General features: G+C 43.9%; 1 protein-coding gene across 2 annotated transcripts; it reads left to right on the forward strand.

Moving 5' to 3' along the window:
- The first annotated feature begins 136 nt into the window (after window positions 1-136).
- On the forward strand, window positions 137-18,695 carry sdhaf3 (succinate dehydrogenase complex assembly factor 3). Of its 2 annotated transcripts, XM_036971318.1 has the most exons (3): window positions 137-704; window positions 17,753-17,993; window positions 18,523-18,695. In XM_036971318.1, the coding sequence occupies exons 1-2, from the start codon at window positions 528-530 to the stop codon at window positions 17,951-17,953; spliced, it is 378 nt and encodes a 125-aa protein (XP_036827213.1). In that variant the 5' UTR covers window positions 137-527; the 3' UTR covers window positions 17,954-17,993; window positions 18,523-18,695. The 2 variants fall into 2 exon arrangements, with proteins under 2 accessions (XP_036827213.1, XP_036827212.1); XM_036971317.1 differs by having other exon boundaries at window positions 138-704; window positions 17,753-18,695.
- The last annotated feature ends 4,497 nt before the right edge of the window (window positions 18,696-23,192 follow it).

A 23,192-nucleotide genomic window follows, 5' to 3' on the forward strand; every position in this document is an offset into this window, starting at 1 on the left:
GTGCTGCAATGCATATATAATTTGGTTCAAGTCATTTCCATTAACTGGAACATATGAAATTCACGTGAATTAACTTTACTTCCAAATACAAATTCACCGCTAGGGGGCACTATAAGAAAACAGTCATCTTGAGTTTTTCCGATCCAAGTCTGTGAATGGTCAAAGTAAATTCTACTTCCGGGATAAACAAGGGCACGCTGTTTTGTTGAATAACTGTCCTTGTTTTAATGTGACTAAGTTGACAAAACTGCACATCTACAGAGGTATTTGCTTTTATCTGAATGTGTCATGCGACATTTGTCACGAAAGGACTTGTGAACGGGACGTTTAGCTTGAAACCTGAAAGTTGTGAGTTCGAGCCAGCAATCACAGATTAGTATAGCTAGTTTAGTTAACATTCACCTTGTCATACAATCAGCCACCAAGTTGTCTTTGAAGGAAAGTCAAGTAGCTAACCGTCATACATAGTTGGCTAGCGATCTTACTAGATTTATTTGTTTTTGCGTGTTTCTCTTGCCAACAACTTCATGGCGAATCCTTCCCATGTATCACGAGTTTTCTCTTTGTATAAGAGGATTCTACTGTTGCACCGGTTCCTGCCCATTGATTTGAGAGCGCTGGGAGACCAGTATGTCAAAGATGAATTCAGAAGGAACAAAACGGCGGCGCCCGAGGAGGTCACTATCTTCATGAGGGAATGGGGGGTAAGTTGGCAACACTACAGAACACATTGCATGTGCACGGTCAATACATATACATGTGTAGCTAATAAATTAAATTGATAAGCACGTACTTATACTTATGGTCATGTTAGTTATTGCCTTGAATAGAGGATATTTAAGGGGACAGGAGATTTAACAAATATCGTTGGTCCCTTTTTTCTAGAAGAACATGTGCCGTTTAATCCCTCGCCGCACGATGGCGGTGTTTACCATAATTCCAGAGCCTAGACAATATCTCTGCATCTCTGATTCAAGATTTTAGCACAGCACACAATGAACATATGTTATTGATCATCAGTATTGTAGTACATGCAGCGTATCTATTAAGCCCACGTGAATCTTTGGGTTCAACCCATTTATCTGGTTGTCATATCCATGACCGTTTTTATTTTAAGCCATTCAGATATTTTATTATTAGGTTATTGACAGCTGTGTAAGTACCCACTAGTGACCACTTTCAAAGCTGTAAAAAAACGTTGGTGTTGAGGTGACCCCCAGATAAACACATTTTTCAGATATGTTTTGTATCTTCTCAGATCATACTTTATGTACAATTAAAATATTCATGTGCATATATATGCACAGGATAGCACATGTCATGGGCATTAATGACTATTTCTTACCAATTGAAAATATTTTTCATGGTAGTTATTGAGCCTGTATGTCACAGTCACACAATAGCAGCATCATTTGGTTAACTTCTACAATATAATAGATTTCAGGCATTCACAGCTTACATTTTGAAATGCATTTAGTCTTATTTTACTGTGAAATGAACCTTGTATTGTTATTCATTTTTGTCAGTTTGTAATTTTTCTCAGGTGAGCTTAAAGCGGTGGTCACCAACCTTTTCTGAGTCAAAATGCAAGCCGAGATCTACCGCTCACATGTATTGTTGTTCAGACCATTTAAAAACATGATACTGATGGTCAGTCACAGGGTCCACCTCTCAACGTCCCTCCGCTCTCTCTTTCCTCCACTGACACTGTCTTCCAGCTGATGGCGAAACTCGAGTCGCCTCATGCACAAATTCATGATACACTTTCCTACTCCTTCATTACAGTTGGTTGTAGCAGGAGTGGAAGTAGGAAGAATGCACATTTTATGGCTTATAAAAGTGTTGAATAAAAAGTGTTGACAGTGCTGAATAAGAACTTAAACATAAACTCACTTTTATAAACAGTCTTTGACAGTTTCTCTCTAGTCATGGTTTTAAATGTTTTGAAATCTCACAGTATCAACTTTGCTGTACCTTTCTTTTACGCCTGCTATGTTAATGCGGACACAGTAATCTTAGCCATCCGATTAGCCAGCGGTCGGCATTTAGTGCACTTGATTTGTACCTTCAGACACATGAAATCTAGATCGACCGGTACCACTGGCTTAAAGGGTGCAGTAGCACAAAATGTAAACGGCAATAAAGAAATGTTGTTCTATATCATCAACACTAGCGTTGCATAATATTGTAGTCTATAGCAGCGGTCCCAAACCACCGGGCCGCGGACATTCGCTACCGTGCCACACGGAAAGGATAAATATTATTATTTTTCTTTATTTTTTTGGGTAAAATAATAATTCTATACAATTATAGGCTATTTGTGCAGTAATTACATTGAACTTGGTGCAGTCTGTTGGTCCCTTTCTCACCACTCTAATATCTCTGTCAGGCCCACAACAGTTTACAGACTTTGAACTTGAGTAATACGTGCGCAGCGAGTTCATCACGGTCTGCGTGAGCTGTGTTGCCCGACAACTTTGTACTATGTTAGCTGACATGAATAAAATAAATAATAATAATAAAATGTTTTTGCCGTGGTCCATGCTCAATCAGGCACGATGCACCCCCAAATATTTTAGTCACTTAGTTGAGACAATGTTCAGTTGTCCCTTTAAGGGCGGAAGGTTGCCGTGGTAATAGTGAAACTCGCATGTCTCTGAATGAGACTGAATCTCTGTTATTCGCTAGCACATGCAGCAAACTCAAACTAACATTGAAAAATAACTTGGTGTGTGAACAAAAGGAAGTAAATAGCCAAGAAGCACGGGGACAAAGTCACACTTCTAGACTTTCGGCTAAATTAGACAAACTTCTGTGTGGTGGGCTTCATTTTTAAAACCTTTCAGCATTTCACTTAGATCTACAGTGCAAGCACAGCATAGAAATAGAATGAATAGAATGGGAATCCCCATTCAAGTCAATGGTGTCATAATGGATGCCCGATTCGTATCATATGTTATGAATCCAAAACAGATAAGCCTAATTTACGCAATTATTCAGACCCTTTGCTATGAGACTCGAATCCTGTGCATCCTGTTTCCACTGATCATCCTTGTGATCTTTTTACAACTTGATTGGAGACCACCCGTGGTAAATTCAAATGATTGGACATGATTTGGAAAGGCACACACCTGTCTATATAAGGTCCCACAGTTGACAGAGCCTGTCAGAGCAAAAACCAAGCCATGAGGTTGAAGGAATTGTCAGAGAGCTCCGAGACAGGATTGTGTCAAGGCACAGATTTGGGCAAGAGTACCAAAAAATGTTTGCAGTATTGAAGATCCCCAATAACGCAGTGTCCTCCTACATTCTTAAATGGAAGTAGTTTGGAACCACCAAGACTCTTCCGCAAGGTGGCTGCCCGGCCAAACTGAGCAATCGGGGGGGAAGGGCCTTGGTCAGGGAGGTGACCAACAACCCGATGGTCACTCTGACAGAGATCCAGAGTTCCTCTGTGGAGATGAGAGAACCTTCCAGAAGGACAACCATCTCTGCAGCACTCCACCAATCAGGCCTTTACGGTAGAGTGGCCAGATGGAAGCCACTCCTCAGTAAAAGGCCCTCTTGGAGTTTGCAAAAAGGTACATAAAGCCTCTCAGACCATGAGAAACCAGAGTCTCTGGTCTGATGAAATCAAGATTTGGCCTTAATGCCTGGCGGGAACCTGGCACCATCCCTACAGTAAAACATGGTGGTGGCAGCATCATGCTGTGGGGATGTTTTTCAGCGGCATGGACTGGGAGACTAGTCAGGATTGAGGGAAAGATGAACGGAGCAAAGTACAGAGAGATCCTTGATGAAAACCTGCTCCAGAGCGCTCAGGACCTCAGACTTGGGTGAAGGTTCACCTTCCAACAGTATAACAACCCTAAGCACACAGCCAAGACAACGTAGGAGTGGCTTTGGAAACAAGTCTCAATGTCCTTGAGTGGCCCAGCTAGAGACTGGACTTGAACCCAATTTAAAATATCTGGAAAGACCTGAAAATAGCTGTGCAGTGACGCTCCCCATCCAACATGACAGAGCTTGAGAGAATCTGCAGAGAAGAATGGGAGAAACTCCCCAAATGCAGGTGTCCCACGCTTGTAGCGTCAAACCCAAGAAGACTCAAGGCTGTAATCGCTGCCAAAGGTGCTTCAACAAAGTACTGAGTTAAAGGGTCTGAATACTTATTTAAATGTGATCTTTAAGTTCATCTTTAATGAAGAATTTGTAAACAGTTCTAAAAATCCATTTTTGCTTTGTTATTATGGGGTATTGTGTGTAGGTTGATGAGGGGAAACAAAACCATGTAATCCATTTTAGAATCAGGTGGAACTTAACAAATTGTGGAAAAAGTGAAGGCTCTGATTACTTTCCGAATGCACTGTACTTTGTTTCCCTCATTTACTCAAGTGTTTCTATTATTTTGGCAGTTATCTTTACGTTGAAAAGTGTGTGGTCATACGCACATCCTTAAAAACATAGTTGCTGGGCTAATAAAGAATACTTGTATAGAACACGAAGGCCCTCACACTGTTAAAGCTCCCAATTCAACGCTTTATTGACAACGTTTCCACCCCAAACAGATCTTCCGCTGGTCAAATTATTGCATCACAATACCAGGTAGCCGTTAAGTGTACCGCTGAGTTTACCCGTCAATCTTTTTTATTTGACCTTTATTTAATTAGGAAAGTCAGTTTTAAGAACACATTCTTATTTTCAATGACGGCCTAGGAACGGTGGGTTGTTCAGGGCCAGAACGACTTGTTTTTTTTTACCTTGTCAGCTTGGGGATTTGATCTCGCAACTTTTCAGTTACAAGTCTAATGCTCAAACCAGTAGGCTACCTGGGTTCCAGGTTCCAAGCCCGTCCTTTCATTCTATTTGGGGTAGCCTAGTAGTTAGAGCGTAGGGCCAGTAACCGAAAGGTTGCTGGATCGAATCCCCGAGCTGACAAGGTAAAAATCTGTTGTTCTGCCCCTGAACAATGCAGTTAACCCGGGAGGCCGTCATTGTAAATAAGAATTTGTTCTTAACTGACTTTCCTAGTTAAATAAAGGTTAAATTTAAAATAAAAAATGTATACATTAAAAAAATATATATTTCTGTGGCGCACATCCCCCCCAGGCACAGCTGCTATGCAAGATGGGAAATGGGATTGGTATTTCATTGTGCGATTACCATGCAGTGAAACAAAATAGCTATGGCAGCAATTTATTTTCAACAGATTTTTTGGTCGCAAATGTCAGTGAAATGGTCGCGCTGTAGAGCCCTGATGTAACCAATGCATTCAGATTCAGAATCCTCCTATCTCTCTCTTCCCCCTCTCTTTCTCTCTATTCATTCATTAAGGAGTGGGTGAATCACCACTCCCTTCCTCCGTCCTAGCTGCCTCAGAGAAGTGCGGAAGGGCGGCAGGCAGAGCCCAAAGAACAGACAAGGAGCGAGACTCCTAAATGTGATTACATACACACACACACTCTTAGACACACCCACGCATACATACATACACACACACATACACACACACACACTCTTTCTCTCTCACACACACACACACACACACACACACACAGAGACTCCTAAATGTGATTACATACACACACACACTCTTTCTCTCTCACACACACACACACACGCACAGAGACTCCTAACCAGATTACAAGCACTGAGTGTTCAGTCTGATTCAGTTACATAGGACCCGTGGAATAGAGCTCCTCCTAATAAATCGCCCTGTATCAAAACAGACAAGCTCTCACATGAGGGGGAGAGACACCACAGAAGCAGGGACCAGGTCTGCTTAATACAGCCAGTATGTTAGGGACTCGGGAGAGAGAGAGAGAGTGGAGTGGGAATTACCTTTAGAGAGAGTGGAGTGGGAATTACCTTTAGAGAGAGTGGAGTGGGAATTACCTTTTAGAGAGAGTGGAGTGGGAATTACTTTTAGAGAGAGTGGAGTGGGAATTACCTTTAGAGAGAGTGGAGTGGGAATTACCTTTTAGAGAGAGTGGAGTGGGAATTACCTTTTAGAGAGAGAGAGAGAGAGTGGAGTGGGAATTACCTTTAGAGAGAGTGGAGTGGGAATTACCTTTAGAGAGAGTGGAGTGGGAATTACCTTTTAGAGAGAGTGGAGTGGGAATTACCTTTAGAGAGAGGGAGAGAGAGTGGAGTGGGAATTACCTTTTAGAGAGAGTGGAGTGGGAATTACCTTTAGAGAGAGTGGAGTGGGAATTACCTTTTAGAGAGAGTGGAGTGGGAATTACCTTTTAGAGAGAGTGGAGTGGGAATTACCTTGAGAGAGTGGAGTGGGAATTACCTTTAGAGAGAGTGGAGTGGGAATTACCTTTTAGAGAGAGTGGAGTGGAAATTACCTTTAGAGAGAGAGAGAGTGGAGTGGGAATTACCTTGAGAGAGAGTGGAGTGGGAATTACCTTGAGAGAGTGGAGTGGGAATTACCTTGAGAGAGTGGAGTGGGAATTACCTTTAGAGAGAGTGGAGTGGGAATTACTTTTAGAGAGGGAGAGAGAGTGGAGTGGGAATTACCTTTTAGAGAGAGTGAAGTGGGAATTACCTTTTAGAGAGAGTGGAGTGGGAATTACCTTTTAGAGAGAGTGGAGTGGGAATTACCTTTAGAGAGAGAGAGAGTGGAGTGGGAATTACCTTGAGAGAGAGTGGAGTGGGAATTACCTTGAGAGAGAGGGAGAGAGAGTGGAGTGGGAATTACCTTGAGAGAGTGGAGTGGGAATTACCTTTAGAGAGAGGGAGAGAGAGTGGAGTGGGAATTACCTTTAGAGAGAGAGAGAGGAGTGGGAATTACCTTTAGAGAGAAGGAGTGGAGTGGGAATTACCTTGAGAGATAGTGGAGTGGGAATTACCTTTAGAGAGAGGGAGAGAGAGTGGAGTGGGAATTACCTTTAGAGAGAGTGGAGTGGGAATTGCCTTTAGAGAGAGGGAGAGAGAGTGGAGTGGGAGTTACCTTTAGAGAGAGTGGAGTGGGAATTACCTTTAGAGAGAGTGGAGTGGGAATTGCCTTTAGAGAGAGGGAGAGAGTGTGGAGTGGGAATTACCTTTAGGGAGAGAGAGTGGAGTGGGAATTACCTTGAGAGAGTGGAGTGGGAATTACCTTTTAGAGAGAGTGGAGTGGGAATTACCTTTAGAGAGAGGGAGAGAGAGTGGAGTGGGAATTACCTTTTAGAGAGAGTGGAGTGGGAATTACCTTTAGAGAGAGTGGAGTGGGAATTACCTTTAGAGAGAGTGGAGTGGGAATTACCTGTAGAGAGAGTGGAGTGGGAATTACCTTTAGAGAGAGTGGAGTGGGAATTAACTTTAGAGAGAGTGGAGTGGGAATTACCTTTAGAGAGAGAGTGGAGTGGGAATTACCTTGCGAGAGAGTGGAGTGGGAATTACCTTTAGAGAGAGTGGAGTGGGAATTACCTTTAGAGAGAGTGGAGTGGGAATTACCTTTAGAGAGAGTGGAGTGGGAATTACCTTTAGAGAGAGGGAGAGAGAGTGGAGTGGGAATTACCTTTAGAGAGAGTGGACTGGGAATTACCTTTAGAGAGAGAGAGTGGAGTGGGAATTACCTTTAGAGAGAGATAGTGGAGTGGGAATTACCTTTAGAGAGAGTGGAGTGGGAATTACCTTTAGAGAGAGAGTGGAGTGGGAATTACCTTTAGAGAGAGTGGAGTGGGAATTACCTTTAGAGAGAGAGAGATTCGCAGCCGACCATACGTTTGAGTTTTCGAGATTCAGAGGGAGGTTTTGACCAGCCAAAGCTACCCTAGCAAGACTAGGGACTACTTTACCCACATTGCTTTGGCGCAAATCCAGTCGTATAGTTTAGACTAAATAGGTTTACGGAAGAGATGCATTAAAAAAGTACACCGATTGTCAGTTGTTCAAAACTTACTCTGAGAAAGTAGAATAGATTTGGATATCAGCTTTATACTGAATTTGTTGTTACCAATGGACAAATAAAGTTGTACTGTAACCTTGAGAAAGTCATTTCTACATGACAGTCAACAGGTTTCCTAAAAAGTTTGAATATAAATGTGACATTGAAATGTCTGTCCTGGGTCTCCACGACAACCCCAAAATGATTTTACTAGTGGCTCCAGCACACGACTGCTCTCCTCTGTCTCCAAGAAAATATGACCCCTTGGCCAACACTCAAAATAATTCCATTATGTACAAGACAGGAGAAAGCCTTTTAGACAAATGGCCTGTTATTTCTTAAATTGAACCGCTTCCAGAACCTTCCGATGTCTTTATGAATGGCTCGATGCAAGGTCCTAACATTTGTTCCAGACAGGGATTCGTATTTAATTTTTATGAATAAAAACAGATGTTTGCTCTATATCTCCTTGTTGTTGATTCGTAAAAGGTCTTGACACAGATTTAACATGTCTGTCTGAGCTGTGTCCAATGACACACTATGTTGTCTTGGACATGCTTCAGCAGAGGTCACACTAGCTTGATGGACATCATCTGTCCCAGTAGCATAGCAAGGAGGATACCAGGGAAAAGGAATCATTGAAAAGGATTTGTTGACTGTTCTGTTAGCTGTATTTGTCACTCCACGGTTACAGTGATCAACCTCTTATATTGATCAGATTGTCCTGCACAAATGTGATCACTATGCGGAGTGCTCTCACTGCACTGTATTAGTTAAATGGTTTGGTCCTCTTTATGCAGTAATGTGTGCTTTGAGAGCTGCAAGAGGGTGCTCTGAAGGGTTGACATTTTAGAAAATAAAAATGGATTCCCGTCCCCCATATCTCTTATAGTCAGTGTCAGCCCTAGACTCTTGCCTTTCCTGATATTGTACAATGTACAGTCCAAAAAAAAAAAAAAGTTTTGAGAATGACACATATTAATTTCCACAAAGTGTCTTTGGATATTTTTGTCAGATATTACTATGGAATACTGAAGTATAATTACAAGCATTTCATAAGTGTCAAAGGCTTTTATTGACAATTACATGAAGTTGATGCAAAGAGTCAATATTTGCAGTGTTGACCCTTCTTTTTCAAGACCTCTGCAATCTGCCCTGGCATACTGTCAATTAACTGACTGATGCAGCCCATTCTTGCATAATCAATGCTTGAAGTTTGTCAGAATTTGTGGGTTTTTGTTTGTCCGCCCGCCTCTTGAGGATTGACCACGAGTTCTCAATGGAATTAATGTCTGGGGAGTTTCCTGGCCATGGACCCAAAATATCGATGTTTTGTTCCCCGAGCCACTTAGTTATCACTTTTGCCTTATGGCAAGGTGCTCCATCATGCTGGAAAAGGCATTGTTCTTCACCAAACTGTTCCTGGATGATTGGGAGAAGCTGCTCTTGGAGGATGTGTTGGTACCATTCTTTATTCATGGCTGTGATCTTAGGCAAAATTGTGAGTGAGCCCACTCCCCCCACCCCACACATGAATGGTCTCGGGACTGTTGGCATGACACAGGACTGATGGTAGCTCTCCGGACAATCTTTTTTCCGGATGCCCTAAACAATCGGGAAGGGGATTCCCGTGCAGATGCACTCACACCTGCCTGCCTGCTAATGAATAGATTCGTGTTGTAGAATGGCTTGATTCATGCATATCATATTTTCCCCAGTGAGGGTGGTAAAGCAGGCCAATGATGTTTCTCTATAGACTCAAGGGATATGGGCTTTCCATATTGATGTGATATATTCATACATGGCCTATCTATTGTGTTTCCTTAATAATTTTCATTAATTCAGCTGAATTGGCTACTGAAAATCCTCTGTAGGCAAGGGTTTGCCAGAGCAATGGATTCGCTGGAGGGGAATGGAATGGTTAGCTCTTTGATATGTCTAAAGCAGTGGTTCTCTGTGTGTACCTGGCCTATCCACACAGGGTACTTGGGAAGACATAAGCCGATTGATCATTTGCACATCAGGGGGTACTTTGAGCATGTGATTAGTGGTACAGGAATCAGAAATAGGGCTGTTATGGTGACTGTATTACCGCCACACCGGCAGTCATCAGTCATGCCAGCAGTAAAATTCCATGTGATCGTTGAGTCTGCTTTCATGCACTCTGGACATGTATTGGTAGTACCCAACTCGCTAACGATCATCAGTCCCTATTGGTTTGGTACTCAGGGCTCTATTGTCCCTCCAGGTCCTAATGGCCTGGTACTCAGGGCTCTATTGTCCCTCCATCAATAGGAATATCACCTGTCACGCAGTGAGAGCATGCTCCTCAAACAGGAATATCACCTGTTGAGACCGTGAGAGCATGCTCCTCAAACAGGAATATCACCTGTCACGCTGTGAGAGCATGCTCCTAAACACAGGAATATCACCTGTCACGCAGTGAGAGCATGTTCCTCAAACAGGAATATCACCTGTCACGCAGTGAGAGCATGTTCCTCAAACAGGAATATCACCTGTTGGGGCAGTGAGACCATGCTCCTCAAACAGGAATATCACCTGTTGGGGCAGTGAGAGCATGCTCCTCAAACAGGAATATCACCTGTCACGCAGTGAGAGCATGCTCCTCAAACAGGAATATCACCTGTCACGCAGTGAGAGCATGCTCCTCAAACAGGAATATCACCTGTCAAGCAGTGAGAGCATGCTCCTCAAACAGGAATACCACCTGTCACGCAGTGAGAGCATGCTCCTCAAACAGGAATATCACCTGTCACGCAGTGAGAGCATGCTCCTCAAACAGGAATATCACCTGTCACGCAGTGAGAGCATGCTCTTCGTACAGTAATATCACCTGTCACGCAGTGAGAGCATGCTCCTCAAACAGGAATATCACCTGTCACACTGTGAGAGCATGCTCCTCAAACAGGAATATCACCTGTCACGCAGTGAGAGCATGCTCCTCAAACAGGAATATCACCTGTCACGCAGTGAGAGCATGCTCCTCAAACAGGAATATCACCTGTCACGCAGTGAGAGCATGCTCCTCAAACAGGAATATCACCTGTCACGCAGTGAGAGCATGCTCCTCAAACAGGAATATCACCTGTTGGGGCAGTGAGAGCATGCTCCTCAAACAGGAATATCACCTGTCACGCAGTGAGAGCATGTTCCTCAAACAGGTATATCACCTGTCACGCAGTGAGAGCATGTTCCCCAAACAGGAATATCACCTGTTGAGACAGTGAGAGCATGCTCCTCAAACAGGAATATCACCTGTCACGCTGTGAGAGCATGCTCCTCAAACAGGAATATCACCTGTCACGCAGTGAGAGCATGTTCCTCAAACAGGAATATCACCTGTTGAGACAGTGAGAGCATGCTCCTCAAACAGGAATATCACCTGTCACGCAGTGAGAGCATGCTCCTCAAACAGGAATATCACCTGTCACGCAGTGAGAGCATGCTCCTCAAACAGGAATATCACCTGTCACGCTGTGAGAGCATGCTCCTCAAACAGGAATATCACCTGTCACGCAGTGAGAGCATGCTCCTAAAACAGGAATATCACCTGTCACGCTGTGAGAGCATGCTCCTCAAACAGGAATATCACCTGTCACGCAGAGAGAGCATGCTCCTCATACAGGAATATCACCTGTCACGCAGTGAGAGCATGCTCCTCAAACAGGAATATCACCTGTCACGCAGTGAGAGCATGCTCCTCATACAGGAATATCACCTGTCACGCAGTGAGAGCATGCTCCTCAAACAGGAATATCACCTGTTGAGACAGTGAGAGCATGTTCCTCAAACAGGTATATCACCTGTCACGCAGTGAGAGCATGCTCCTCAAACAGGAATATCACCTGTCACGCAGTGAGAGCATGCTCCTCAAACAGGAATATCACCTGTTGAGACAGTGAGAGCATGTTCCTAAAACAGGAATATCACCTGTCACGCTGTGAGAGCATGCTCCTCAAACAGGAATATCACCTGTCACGCAGTGAGAGCATGCTCTTCATACAGGAATATCACCTGTCACGCAGTGAGAGCATGCTCCTCAAACACGAATATCACCTGTCACGCAGTGAGAGCATGCTCCTCAAACAGGAATATCACCTGTTGGGGCAGTGAGAGCATGCTCCTCAAACAGGAATATCACCTGTTGAGACAGTGAGAGCATGTTCCTCAAACAGGTATATCACCTGTCACGCAGTGAGAGCATGCTCCTCAAACAGGAATATCACCTGTTGTGACAGTGAGAGCATGCTCCTCAAACAGGAATATCACCTGTTGAGACAGTGAGAGCATGCTCCTCAAACAGGAATATCACCTGTCACGCAGTGAGAGCATGTTCCTCAAACAGGAATATCACCTGTTGAGACAGTGAGAGCATGCTCCTCAAACAGGAATATCACCTGTCACGCAGTGAGAGCATGCTCCTCAAACAGGAATATCACCTGTCACGCAGTGAGAGCATGCTCCTCAAACAGGAATATCACCTGTCACGCTGTGAGAGCATGCTCCTCAAACAGGAATATCACCTGTCACGCAGTGAGAGCATGCTCCTAAAACAGGAATATCACCTGTCACGCTGTGAGAGCATGCTCCTCAAACAGGAATATCACCTGTCACGCAGTGAGAGCATGCTCCTCAAACAGGAATATCACCTGTCACGCAGAGAGAGCATGCTCCTCATACAGGAATATCACCTGTCACGCAGTGAGAGCATGCTCCTCAAACAGGAATATCACCTGTCACGCAGTGAGAGCATGCTCCTCAAACAGGAATATCACCTGTTGAGACAGTGAGAGCATGTTCCTCAAACAGGTATATCACCTGTCACGCAGTGAGAGCATGCTCCTCAAACAGGAATATCACCTGTCACGCAGTGAGAGCATGCTCCTCAAACAGGAATATCACCTGTTGAGACAGTGAGAGCATGTTCCTAAAACAGGAATATCACCTGTCACGCTGTGAGAGCATGCTCCTCAAACAGGAATATCACCTGTCACGCAGTGAGAGCATGCTCTTCATACAGGAATATCACCTGTCACGCAGTGAGAGCATGCTCCTCAAACACGAATATCACCTGTCACGCAGTGAGAGCATGCTCCTCAAACAGGAATATCACCTGTTGGGGCAGTGAGAGCATGCTCCTCAAACAGGAATATCACCTGTTGAGACAGTGAGAGCATGTTCCTCAAACAGGTATATCACCTGTCACGCAGTGAGAGCATGCTCCTCAAACAGGAATATCACCTGTTGTGACAGTGAGAGCATGCTCCTCAAACAGGAATATCACCTGTTGAGACAGTGAGAGCATGTTCCTCAAACAGGTATATCACCTGTCACGCAGTGAGAGCATGCTCCTCAAACCTTAATATCACCTGTTGAGACAGTGAGAGCATGCTCCTCAAACAGGAATATCACCTGTTGAGACAGTGAGTGCATGTTCCTCAAACAGGTATATCACCTGTCACGCAGTGAGAGCATGCTCCTCAAACAGGAATATCACCTGTCATGCAGTGAGAGCATGCTCCTCAAACAGGACTATCACCTGTTGAGACAGTGAGAGCATGCTCCTCAAACAGGAATATCACCTGTTGAGACAGTGAGAGCATGCTCCTCAAACAGGAATATCACCTGTTGTGACAGTGAGAGCATGCTCCTCAAACAGGAATATCACCTGTTGTGACAGTGAGAGCATGCTCCTCAAACAGGAATATCACCTGTTGAGACAGTGAGAGCATGCTCCTCAAACAGTGGTAATGTGTGGAGTGAAATAAGTGTTATATTTATTTTTCAGCTGCTCATATTAAGCACATGCTCCGCTATAAAACTGAAGTTGCCTACAAAATGGACCGGTGGGAGAGCACACGGCCTCCATTCGCTATAAGATTGCATGCAGATCTGTCTTTTTTCCCCCTGCCCCTGTTCCTGCTCATTTAATAATGGGCCATTCTAAATCGAAACAAATTCAACGTATTAGCAAATACGAGATTAAATTGAGAATAATCTGATGGGTGAAATTATGATCGATCACTTGAGGACTTTCTCAAGTCATCAATCGTCTCTAGTCGCTTCATGCAGCCCATATATCTTTTGATTTCTAAGGCATTCTAAGCTTTGTATCATTCACAACTAAAGTTGCCAAATAACTTTAAATCTAGCATATAGGACCTGTTTCAAATGATCACATTTACACTCAACATAGCCACTTCATATGCACACTCGCTCCAGAATGGGATAAATATCCTTTCTATTTTATTCAGGTAAGTTAAATTATATTCTTCTTACTATAAAATCATATAATATAAAATAATGCCATGGGACATATCTTGTCTGCTAACTGAACAAGCCTACAGTCTATGGCATGGCACATAGCCAGATAACATACAGTAGACCAACTCATATTCTGTTCTTCTGAAATACATTTTCTTCATATCATAATGTTTCTTTAGAGCTGAATAAAATAAATCATGGATGTATTGTGATGGTGTATATTAAATTGATTTATTAGACTTTTTAAAATGTAGATGCTCCAAAAGTGGCTGGTATGCATGGAGGCCTGGAGATGCTCAACATGTTGTTAATTAACGGTCAGTTACCGTGAGAACGGATGTATTTTGCGTGACAGTAACCGTCTGAATGTCATTACCGCCAGAGCCCTAAATAAAATAAATAAAAACACTGTCATGACACATGTATTTATAGTTGTTGTGACAACATGGCGTTATTCTATGGCTGGTTTTGACACCTACATAAGAGTTTAAAACCTACCACACAAGGCAAAACATTCCATTACACCATAGCCTACTGGTCAGTAGTATGTTTATGTTACATAGCATTTTCAGAAATGGACCATATTAAATGATCATTGTAATTGTGCACACATTGATGTCAGACATGCAGCTACCTCACTGCTGTGCTTCTGATGACTGGGATGAATGCAGGAGCAGATTTCAGGATTAGGACAAAACACCCTCTTTTTGACTGATGACTGACATAAGGCCATGTACGTGATAGGCCTAAATGGATTATGATTGATGGTCATAACGCTTTATGACACTGTCAAAAAGCATATCTTCTTAGTCCAAGTAAAGTGACACAGGATGGTCATAACGCTTCTTGACACTGTCAAAAAGCATATCTTCTTAGTCCAAGTAAAGTGACACAGGATGGTCATAATGCTTCTTGACACTGTCAAAAAGCATATCTTCTTAGTCCAAGTAAAGTGACACATGATGGTCATAATGCTTCTTGACACTGTCAAAAAGCATATCTTCTTAGTCCAAGTAAAGTGACACAGGATGGTCATAATGCTTCTTGACACTGTCAAAAAGCATATCTTCTTAGTCCAAGTAAAGTGACACAGGATGGTCATAATGCTTCTTGACACTGTCAAAAAGCATATCTTCTTAGTCCAAGTAAAGTGACACAGGATGGTCATAATGCTTCTTGACAGTGGCAAGTGTAAAAACGTGACTTTAAAGAATTCAGTACAACAACAACAAAGAATTTAAGAAACAAAAAACATTCAAAAGAAAGGAATCTTCTTGGCAGGGAAAAAACACATTTCAATAAATGTGGGTTTTGACACTCTGATGTAGGTGTCATAACCAGGCATAAAACACAATATATGTCACAACAGATGTAAATATATAGGTCATGACAGTGTTACGACCATATGTTCCTTCCCTGTCTCTGCTCTAGAACTACCAGGACAGTCTAAATGTTCCTTCCTTGTCTCTGCTCTAGAACTACCAGGACAGTCTAAATGTTCCTTCTCTGTCTCTGCTCTAGAACTACCAGGACAGTCTAACTGTTCCTTCCCTGTCTCTGCTCTAGAACTACCAGGACAGTCTAAATGTTCCTTCCCTGTCTCTGCTCTAGAACTACCAGGACAGTCTAAATGTTCCTTCCCTGTCTCTGCTCTAGAACTACCAGGACAGTCTAACTGTTCCTTCCCTGTCTCTGCTCTAGAACTACCAGGACAGTCTAACTGTTCCTTCCCTGTCTCTGCTCTAGAACTACCAGGACAGTCTAAATGTTCCTTGTCTGTCTCTGCTCTAGAACTACCAGGACAGTCTAAATGTTCCTCGTCTGTCTCTGCTCTAGAACTACCAGGACAGTCTAACTGTTCCTTGTCTGTCTCTGCTCTAGAACTACCAGGACAGTCTAAATGTTCCTTGTCTGTCTCTGCTCTAGAACTACCAGGACAGTCTAAATGTTCCTTCCCTGTCTCTGCTCTAGAACTACCAGGACAGTCTAAATGTTCCTTCCCTGTCTCTGCTCTAGAACTACCAGGACAGTCTAACTGTTCCTTCCCTGTCTCTGCTCTAGAACTACCAGGACAGTCTAAATGTTCCTTCCCTGTCTCTGCTCTAGAACCAACAGGACAGTCTAACTGTTCCTTCCCTGTCTCTGCTCTAGAACTACCAGGACAGTCTAAATGTTCCTTCCCTGTCTCTGCTCTAGAACTACCAGGACAGTCTAAATGTTCCTTCCTTGTCTCTGCTCTAGAACTACCAGGACAGTCTAAATGTTCCTTGTCTGTCTCTGCTCTAGAACTACCAGGACAGTCTAAATGTTCCTTGTCTGTCTCTGCTCTAGAACTACCAGGACAGTCTAAATGTTCCTTGTCTGTCTCTGCTCTAGAACTACCAGGACAGTCTAACTGTTCCTTCCCTGTCTCTGCTCTAGAACTACCAGGACAGTCTAAATGTTCCTTGTCTGTCTCTGCTCTAGAACTACCAGGACAGTCTAAATGTTCCTTGTCTGTCTCTGCTCTAGAACTACCAGGACAGTCTAACTGTTCCTTGTCTGTCTCTGCTCTAGAACTACCAGGACAGTCTAAATGTTCCTTCCTTGTCTCTGCTCTAGAACTACCAGGACAGTCTAAATGTTCCTTGTCTGTCTCTGCTCTAGAACTACCAGGACAGTCTAAATGTTCCTTGTCTGTCTCTGCTCTAGAACTACCAGGACAGTCTAAATGTTCCTTCCCTGTCTCTGCTCTAGAACTACCAGGACAGTCTAAATGTTCCTTCCCTGTCTCTGCTCTAGAACTACCAGGGCAGTCTAAATGTTCCTTGTCTGTCTCTGCTCTAGAACTACCAGGACAGTCTAAATGTTCCTTGTCTGTCTCTGCTCTAGAACTACCAGGACAGTCTAAATGTTCCTTATCTGTCTCTGCTCTAGAACTACCAGGACAGTCTAACTGTTCCTTCCCTGTCTCTGCTCTAGAACTACCAGGACAGTCTAAATGTTCCTTCCCTGTCTCTGCTCTAGAACTACCAGGACAGTCTAAATGTTCCTTCCCTGTCTCTGCTCTAGAACTACCAGGACAGTCTAAGTGTTCCTTGTCTGTCTCTGCTCTAGAACTACCAGGACAGTCTAAATGTTCCTTGTCTGTCTCTGCTCTAGAACTACCAGGACAGTCTAAATGTTCCTTCCCTGTCTCTGCTCTAGAACTACCAGGACAGTCTAAATGTTCCTTCCCTGTCTCTGCTCTTGGACTACCAGGACAGTCTAAATGTTCCTTCCCTGTCTCTGCTTTAGAACTACCAGGACAGTCTAAATGTTCCTTCCCTGTCTCTGCTCTAGAACTACCAGGACAGTCTAAATGTTCCTTCCCTGTCTCTGCTCTAGAACTACCAGGACAGTCTAAATGTTCCTTCCCTGTCTCTGCTCTAGAACTACCAGGGCAGTCTAAATGTTCCTTCCCTGTCTCTGCTCTAGAACTACCAGGACAGTCTAAATGTTCCTTGTCTGTCTCTGCTCTAGAACTACCAGGACAGTCTAAATGTTCCTTGTCTGTCTCTGCTCTAGAACTACCAGGGCAGTCTAAATGTTCCTTCTCTGTGTCTGCTCTAGAACTACCGTGATACCTTGCAGACCCAGGTGCTGGAGTCTGCTAGGGACCGTTTGAAGAAGGTGGAGTTTGGAGCAGAGCTGTCGGAGGGGGATCTCAAACTGTTCCAGGACGAGCAGGTGGGACAGCTGTATGAGCTGATGCTGGAGTCCACCAAGCCCAACAGACAGTTCGACATCCAGGAGGAAGGACTGAAGAAGTGAAGGAGTAGATGTGATGCTCCCATACTGACCAGAGAGGGAGGTGGTCCATCTCAATAGTTTAAAGTGTCTCTTTCCTTGTCTTCTCTCCTTCATATACACAGGTTTTTTTTTCTTCATTGAACCTGTATTTTTACAGGACAGGTTAGTCTCATTTAGTCAGTTATTGAAGCGAGACGTTTCATTTCACACAGTGGACACCCCACAGATATGTCCAATTCATCAGTGCAGATGAAGAAAGGCGACGAGGGAGAAAGACACTTTAGACCAGGGGTCGGCAACAGGCAAGCCGCGGGGGCAAAGTGATTTTGTTTGGCCCGCCAAAGTTTTTAGTGAAAAAAGACTAGCATCGCCAGGAATTCATCTCAAAAATGTAATTCAGGAACATTTGTTCCCAAGTATTCCCAGAAATGTAGAGAGGGACATATGTGATGTTGTCTCAATGTAATCAAGGTATGAAATGATTGTTATTTTCAAATACAGTCTGTTTTTGGGCTTGCTTTTGGTCAATATGCAGTGTGCAAATGACAGAAATTGGCCTGCGGTTGAATCTAGTTGTCCCCCTGCTTTAGACTAGTGCGCTGGAGCCAGGAAGAAGAGTAAGGGATGTGTGACTACTCTGACTGGTACACCTCCGAAGAAACGAACTGCACTCAAGCCCCGAATGAAATGGATGCTTTTAGGAAATGTTGTAATTATATTAAAGTACTGTCTGTGAAATAAAAATACCACTGCATGCTCAGTATCTGTTAATTTCCTTTCTCTCTTGTTGTGTTTGTGAGGACAACGGAGGTTCCTGGAGAGGACCTGAAACTGGCACTACACTGTCACACTTCTGCGTCACAACTAGCACCCTATTCACTAAATAGTGCACTACTTTTGACCAGGGCCCATGGGTACTACTTAGGGAATAGGGTGCCACTTTGGACCTTAACAGTAACAGTCAGTAATTAGCTTCATGGGAAGCTTCTCACAGGAGCGTGAAGCAGTACTCATGTCTCAATATAGAGACGAAACAGAGACGATGGCAAAGAGAGAAGATGCATCTTTCCTCCAAAGATGCGAAGTATTAAAAAAACCCGATTGAATCAATAACGCCACCTTTGTTCGGTCCCCCTGCATAATCTGATCCATTGTAAGGGAATCGTGTTTGTGTCTGTCTTTGTGTCTGTGAGTTTCATTGTCAGTCATGTGGAAATATGAACATGTCCCCTCGTGTAGCAACGAACGCTGTGAACCAAGATTAAGGGAGTGAAGGCAATGTGACAGAAGTCGTTGTGCATCAACACATGTCATTGCTCAAAAGCTCACACTTTTTATTATACAATGAAGAGCAATTTGTATGGCGTTGCACTTCGCAAGTATTTTGGGATAAAGAAATAGACCTTGCAGACACAGAATGGCACAAGGCAAAATGAATGGGGATTATCAACTAGATGGACAGAGCCTGCTTTTACCGAATGGGTCATTTTTACCTTTATTTAACTAGGCAAGTCAGTTAAGAACAAATTCTTATTTTCAATGACGGCCTAGGAACAGTTCAGGGGCAGAACAACAGATTTGTTTACCTTGTCAGTTTGGGGTTTCGATCTTGCAACCTTTCAGTTACTAGTCCAATGCTCTAACCACTGGGCTACCTGGTGCCCCATTCAATTATTGCTTGATCAAATGGCAATAGCACCTGAGGCTGTAGTACCCTCTGGTGTCAGTCTGGGACCTGAGTTCTATTCTTCATAACTAGGAATAGATTCAATGTTTTTTTGTTGCTGAAAGATTCTGTTTCATGATCATATCTACAATATTCCATCCGATGTTCCATTCTGTTTTTCCTTTTGTCTGTTGTTTGGTCAGACGTTTTGGTTCACAACCCAGTATGATGTACTCAATCTTACACATTGACGGACCGCTGGTCTGTAGTGTATGGCTGTATTGTCACACACACACACACACACACCTGAAACTGAAAATGCTCCCTCATTGCATCATTTGAGGGTAAATTGGTTAGTTCTTTTATTTTTTTTATTTTTTATTTCACCTTTATTTAACCAGGTAGGCTAGTTGAGAACAAGTTCTCATTTGCAACTGCGACCTGGCCAAGATAAAGCATAGCAATGTGAGCAGACAACACAGAGTTACACATGGAGTAAACAATTAACAAGTCAATAACACAGTAGAAAACAGAGGGGAGTCTATATACAATGTGTGCAAAAGGCATGAGGAGGTAGGCGAATAATTACAATTTTGCAGATTAACACTGGAGTGATAAATGATCAGATGGTCATGTACAGGTTGGTGTGCAAAAGAGCAGAAAAGTAAATAAATAAAAACAGTATGGGGATGAGGTAGGTGAAAATGGGTGGGCTATTTACCAATAGACTATGTACAGCTGCAGCGATCGGTTAGCTGCTCAGATAGCTGATGTTTGAAGTTGGTGAGGGAGATAAAAGTCTCCAACTTCAGCGATTTTTGCAATTCGTTCCAGTCACAGGCAGCAGAGTACTGGAACGAAAGGCGGCCAAATGAGGTGTTGGCTTTAGGGATGATCAGTGAAATACACCTGCTGGAGCGCGTGCTACGGATGGGTGTTGCCATCGTGACCAGTGAGCTGAGATAAGGCGGAGCTTTACCTAGCATGGACTTGTAGATGACCTGGAGCCAGTGGGTCTGGCGACGAATATGTAGCGAGGGCCAGCCGACTAGAGCATACAAGTCGCAGTGGTGGGTGGTATAAGGTGCTTTAGTGACAAAACGGATGGCACTGTGATAGACTGCATCCAGTTTGCTGAGTAGAGTGTTGGAAGCCATTTTGTAGATGACATCGCCGAAGTCGAGGATCGGTAGGATAGTCAGTTTTACTAGGGTAAGCTTGGCGGCGTGAGTGAAGGAGGCTTTGTTGCGGAATAGAAAGCCGACTCTTGATTTGATTTTCGATTGGAGATGTTTGATATGAGTCTGGAAGGAGAGTTTGCAGTCTAGCCAGACACCTAGGTACTTATAGATGTCCACATATTCTAGGTCGGAACCATCCAGGGTGGTGATGCTAGTCGGGCATGCGGGTGCAGGCAGCGATCGGTTGAAAAGCATGCATTTGGTTTTACTAGCGTTTAAGAGCAGTTGGAGGCCACGGAAGGAGTGTTGTATGGCATTGAAACTTGTTTGGAGGTTAGATAGCACAGTGTCCAATGACGGGCCGAAAGTATATAGAATGGTGTCGTCTGCGTAGAGGTGGATCAGGGAATCGCCCGCAGCAAGAGCACCTTACGCTCACACAGTGGGAGGTAGGTGTCAAAGCCTCTAAGATCACACACCCTGCTCAGGAAACGTACACGATGTTATGCTAGCAGACACAGCATGCTAGCAGAAGTCTGTGGGGTAACACTAGTTAGCATTTGCTCCTGAAACGACCTGTAATTTTCTTCATAATGGACACAGAGACATAAATGTATCCACGAGTTCATCTGACTCTGGGAAAGTAGATACAGGGCCTTTTTGCCAAAACCCTGAAGTATCCATTTAAAAGCAGCACTCTTTACTTCAGCAAGATTCACACACAGAGGGAGCGGGGATAGATCCATACGGAACCAGTCAGTAGAAGGGCATGTCACCTGGCTCTGAGCGGTTCCGACGAGCCAGAAGAAAAGTGTGTATCCAGGGGATTAGGGGGCGAGAGGAGCGATGTAGCGTGTAATCTCTGTCTGTGAACACTGGGAAAGGAGAAAAGGAGTGATCAACCAGGGTCGTGTTTGGCAACTTTTCAGATGCACTGCTGCTGCTGCTTCCACTGTAGAGAGGGAGGAGGGGAGAAGATCTTAAACACAAATCAATGGCCCCGGTACAGCTTTATGTCTTTATGTTAGCTGAATGGAGGAATATTCCCTTTAGCCACGTCTGCCCGTCTTACTGATCAATGCCAGTCTGTGGTAATACTGAAATCTTAATGAGACCAATAGATACACAAGCACAAACAAACAAGGATTCTCCGGCATCATGATCACATAGTTTAGAAGCATATGTTGTTCTACACCGTGATTGTTAGGTTCCCCAGTTTCTGTGTTGTGGGTTTGTGTGTGTGTGTGTGTATTTGAGGAAATGGCTTCCTGGAATCCTAAAGCAGCTGATTGGCCGGCCCCATCGCTGATTGGCGCTCTGACTCCTCCCTCTCAACAGTTGTCTCTGCAATTACCAACTCCTTCTCCAGCTTGATAAAACCCAGTGTTCCTTTGTCAGAAGAGAGCTTATTTTTATGTCCTGTGTTGGTTGTTGGTCAGTGAAAGTTTTGTTGATATGATTTTGTAGCCGCTCCTTCAGAGGTCTGTGTATGCCAATAGGACTTAGCGTTTTTGGTTGATGAAATTTTTCACTTAAAGTATTGGTAATTATTCTGTTTAGTTTGTTCCCAGGGGGGAAGGGGAACGCACCTTGGGAGTGTTTAGGCAAGAGGCCTACGGGTATACATAACCCGTAGTATTTAATCTGTATAATCTCTTCCTCTGTTGTCCTTCCCTGCATCTAAGATCACATACTGTTTCACTCCACGGGGAGTTGAGATGTAGCAGGATGTTGCGTTCCCTCCTCCAAGAGGGGTGCCTAACATAATGGGGGCTCATCCGGGATCATTAAACCCACTGGACCCTGCTGCTCTGAGCTTTCTGTGATTGGTGATTAAGGTGTGGTGGTAAGGTTGTGAGTTTAGGTTACGTGTGTTCAGTAGGCTGCTGCTCTGAGCTCTCTGTGATTGGTGATTGAGGTGTGGTGGTAAGGTTGTGAGTTTAGGTTACGTGTGTTCAGTAGGCTGCTGTGTACAAAATGGCTGCCTCAGCCGTCTCCAGTTTTATTGAAGCGCCCTCTGTTGTTGTGTAAAGTAGACCTTTGCGCCATAGCTGACCATTGTAGACTCTCTCATTATGAAATCCCTAAAGGCTGAGCCTTTGGTGCTACTCAGGGAGGGTTTAGTGAGAAAATACATTTTCTTGTTGAAAGGTGAGGGAGGCTTCAGGAGAGGAGACGGGTTGACCTTCCAATGCCAAGTTGGAGGACGGCACGGAGGAAGGGGTTGCTCGTACCCCCTTTGCCCCAATTTGACCTTTTCTCTTCTGCTTCGGGTCGTTCCGACGGGACCGCTAGGCTAAAGGTGAGGCTGGCCCGTTTGGAAATGGAGCAAAAAGATAAAGAGCTCATTAAACAGCTGGAGTTTGAAAGCTAACACCTTTGCTGATATTCGGGAGTTAATTCTGTTGGAGGA

Source organism: Oncorhynchus mykiss, chromosome 32, assembly GCF_013265735.2.
Source record: "Oncorhynchus mykiss isolate Arlee chromosome 32, USDA_OmykA_1.1, whole genome shotgun sequence".
Lineage (NCBI taxonomy): Eukaryota > Metazoa > Chordata > Actinopteri > Salmoniformes > Salmonidae > Oncorhynchus > Oncorhynchus mykiss.

Excerpts from the sequence above, each read along its gene's own strand:
- sdhaf3 (XM_036971318.1), top strand. The coding sequence starts at position 528 with ATGGCGAATCCTTCCCATGTATCACGAGTTTTCTCTTTGTATAAGAGG. Across the intron at positions 705-17,752 it reads TCTTCATGAGGGAATGGGGG|AACTACCGTGATACCTTGCA; the intron begins GTAAGTTGGCAA and ends TGTCTGCTCTAG.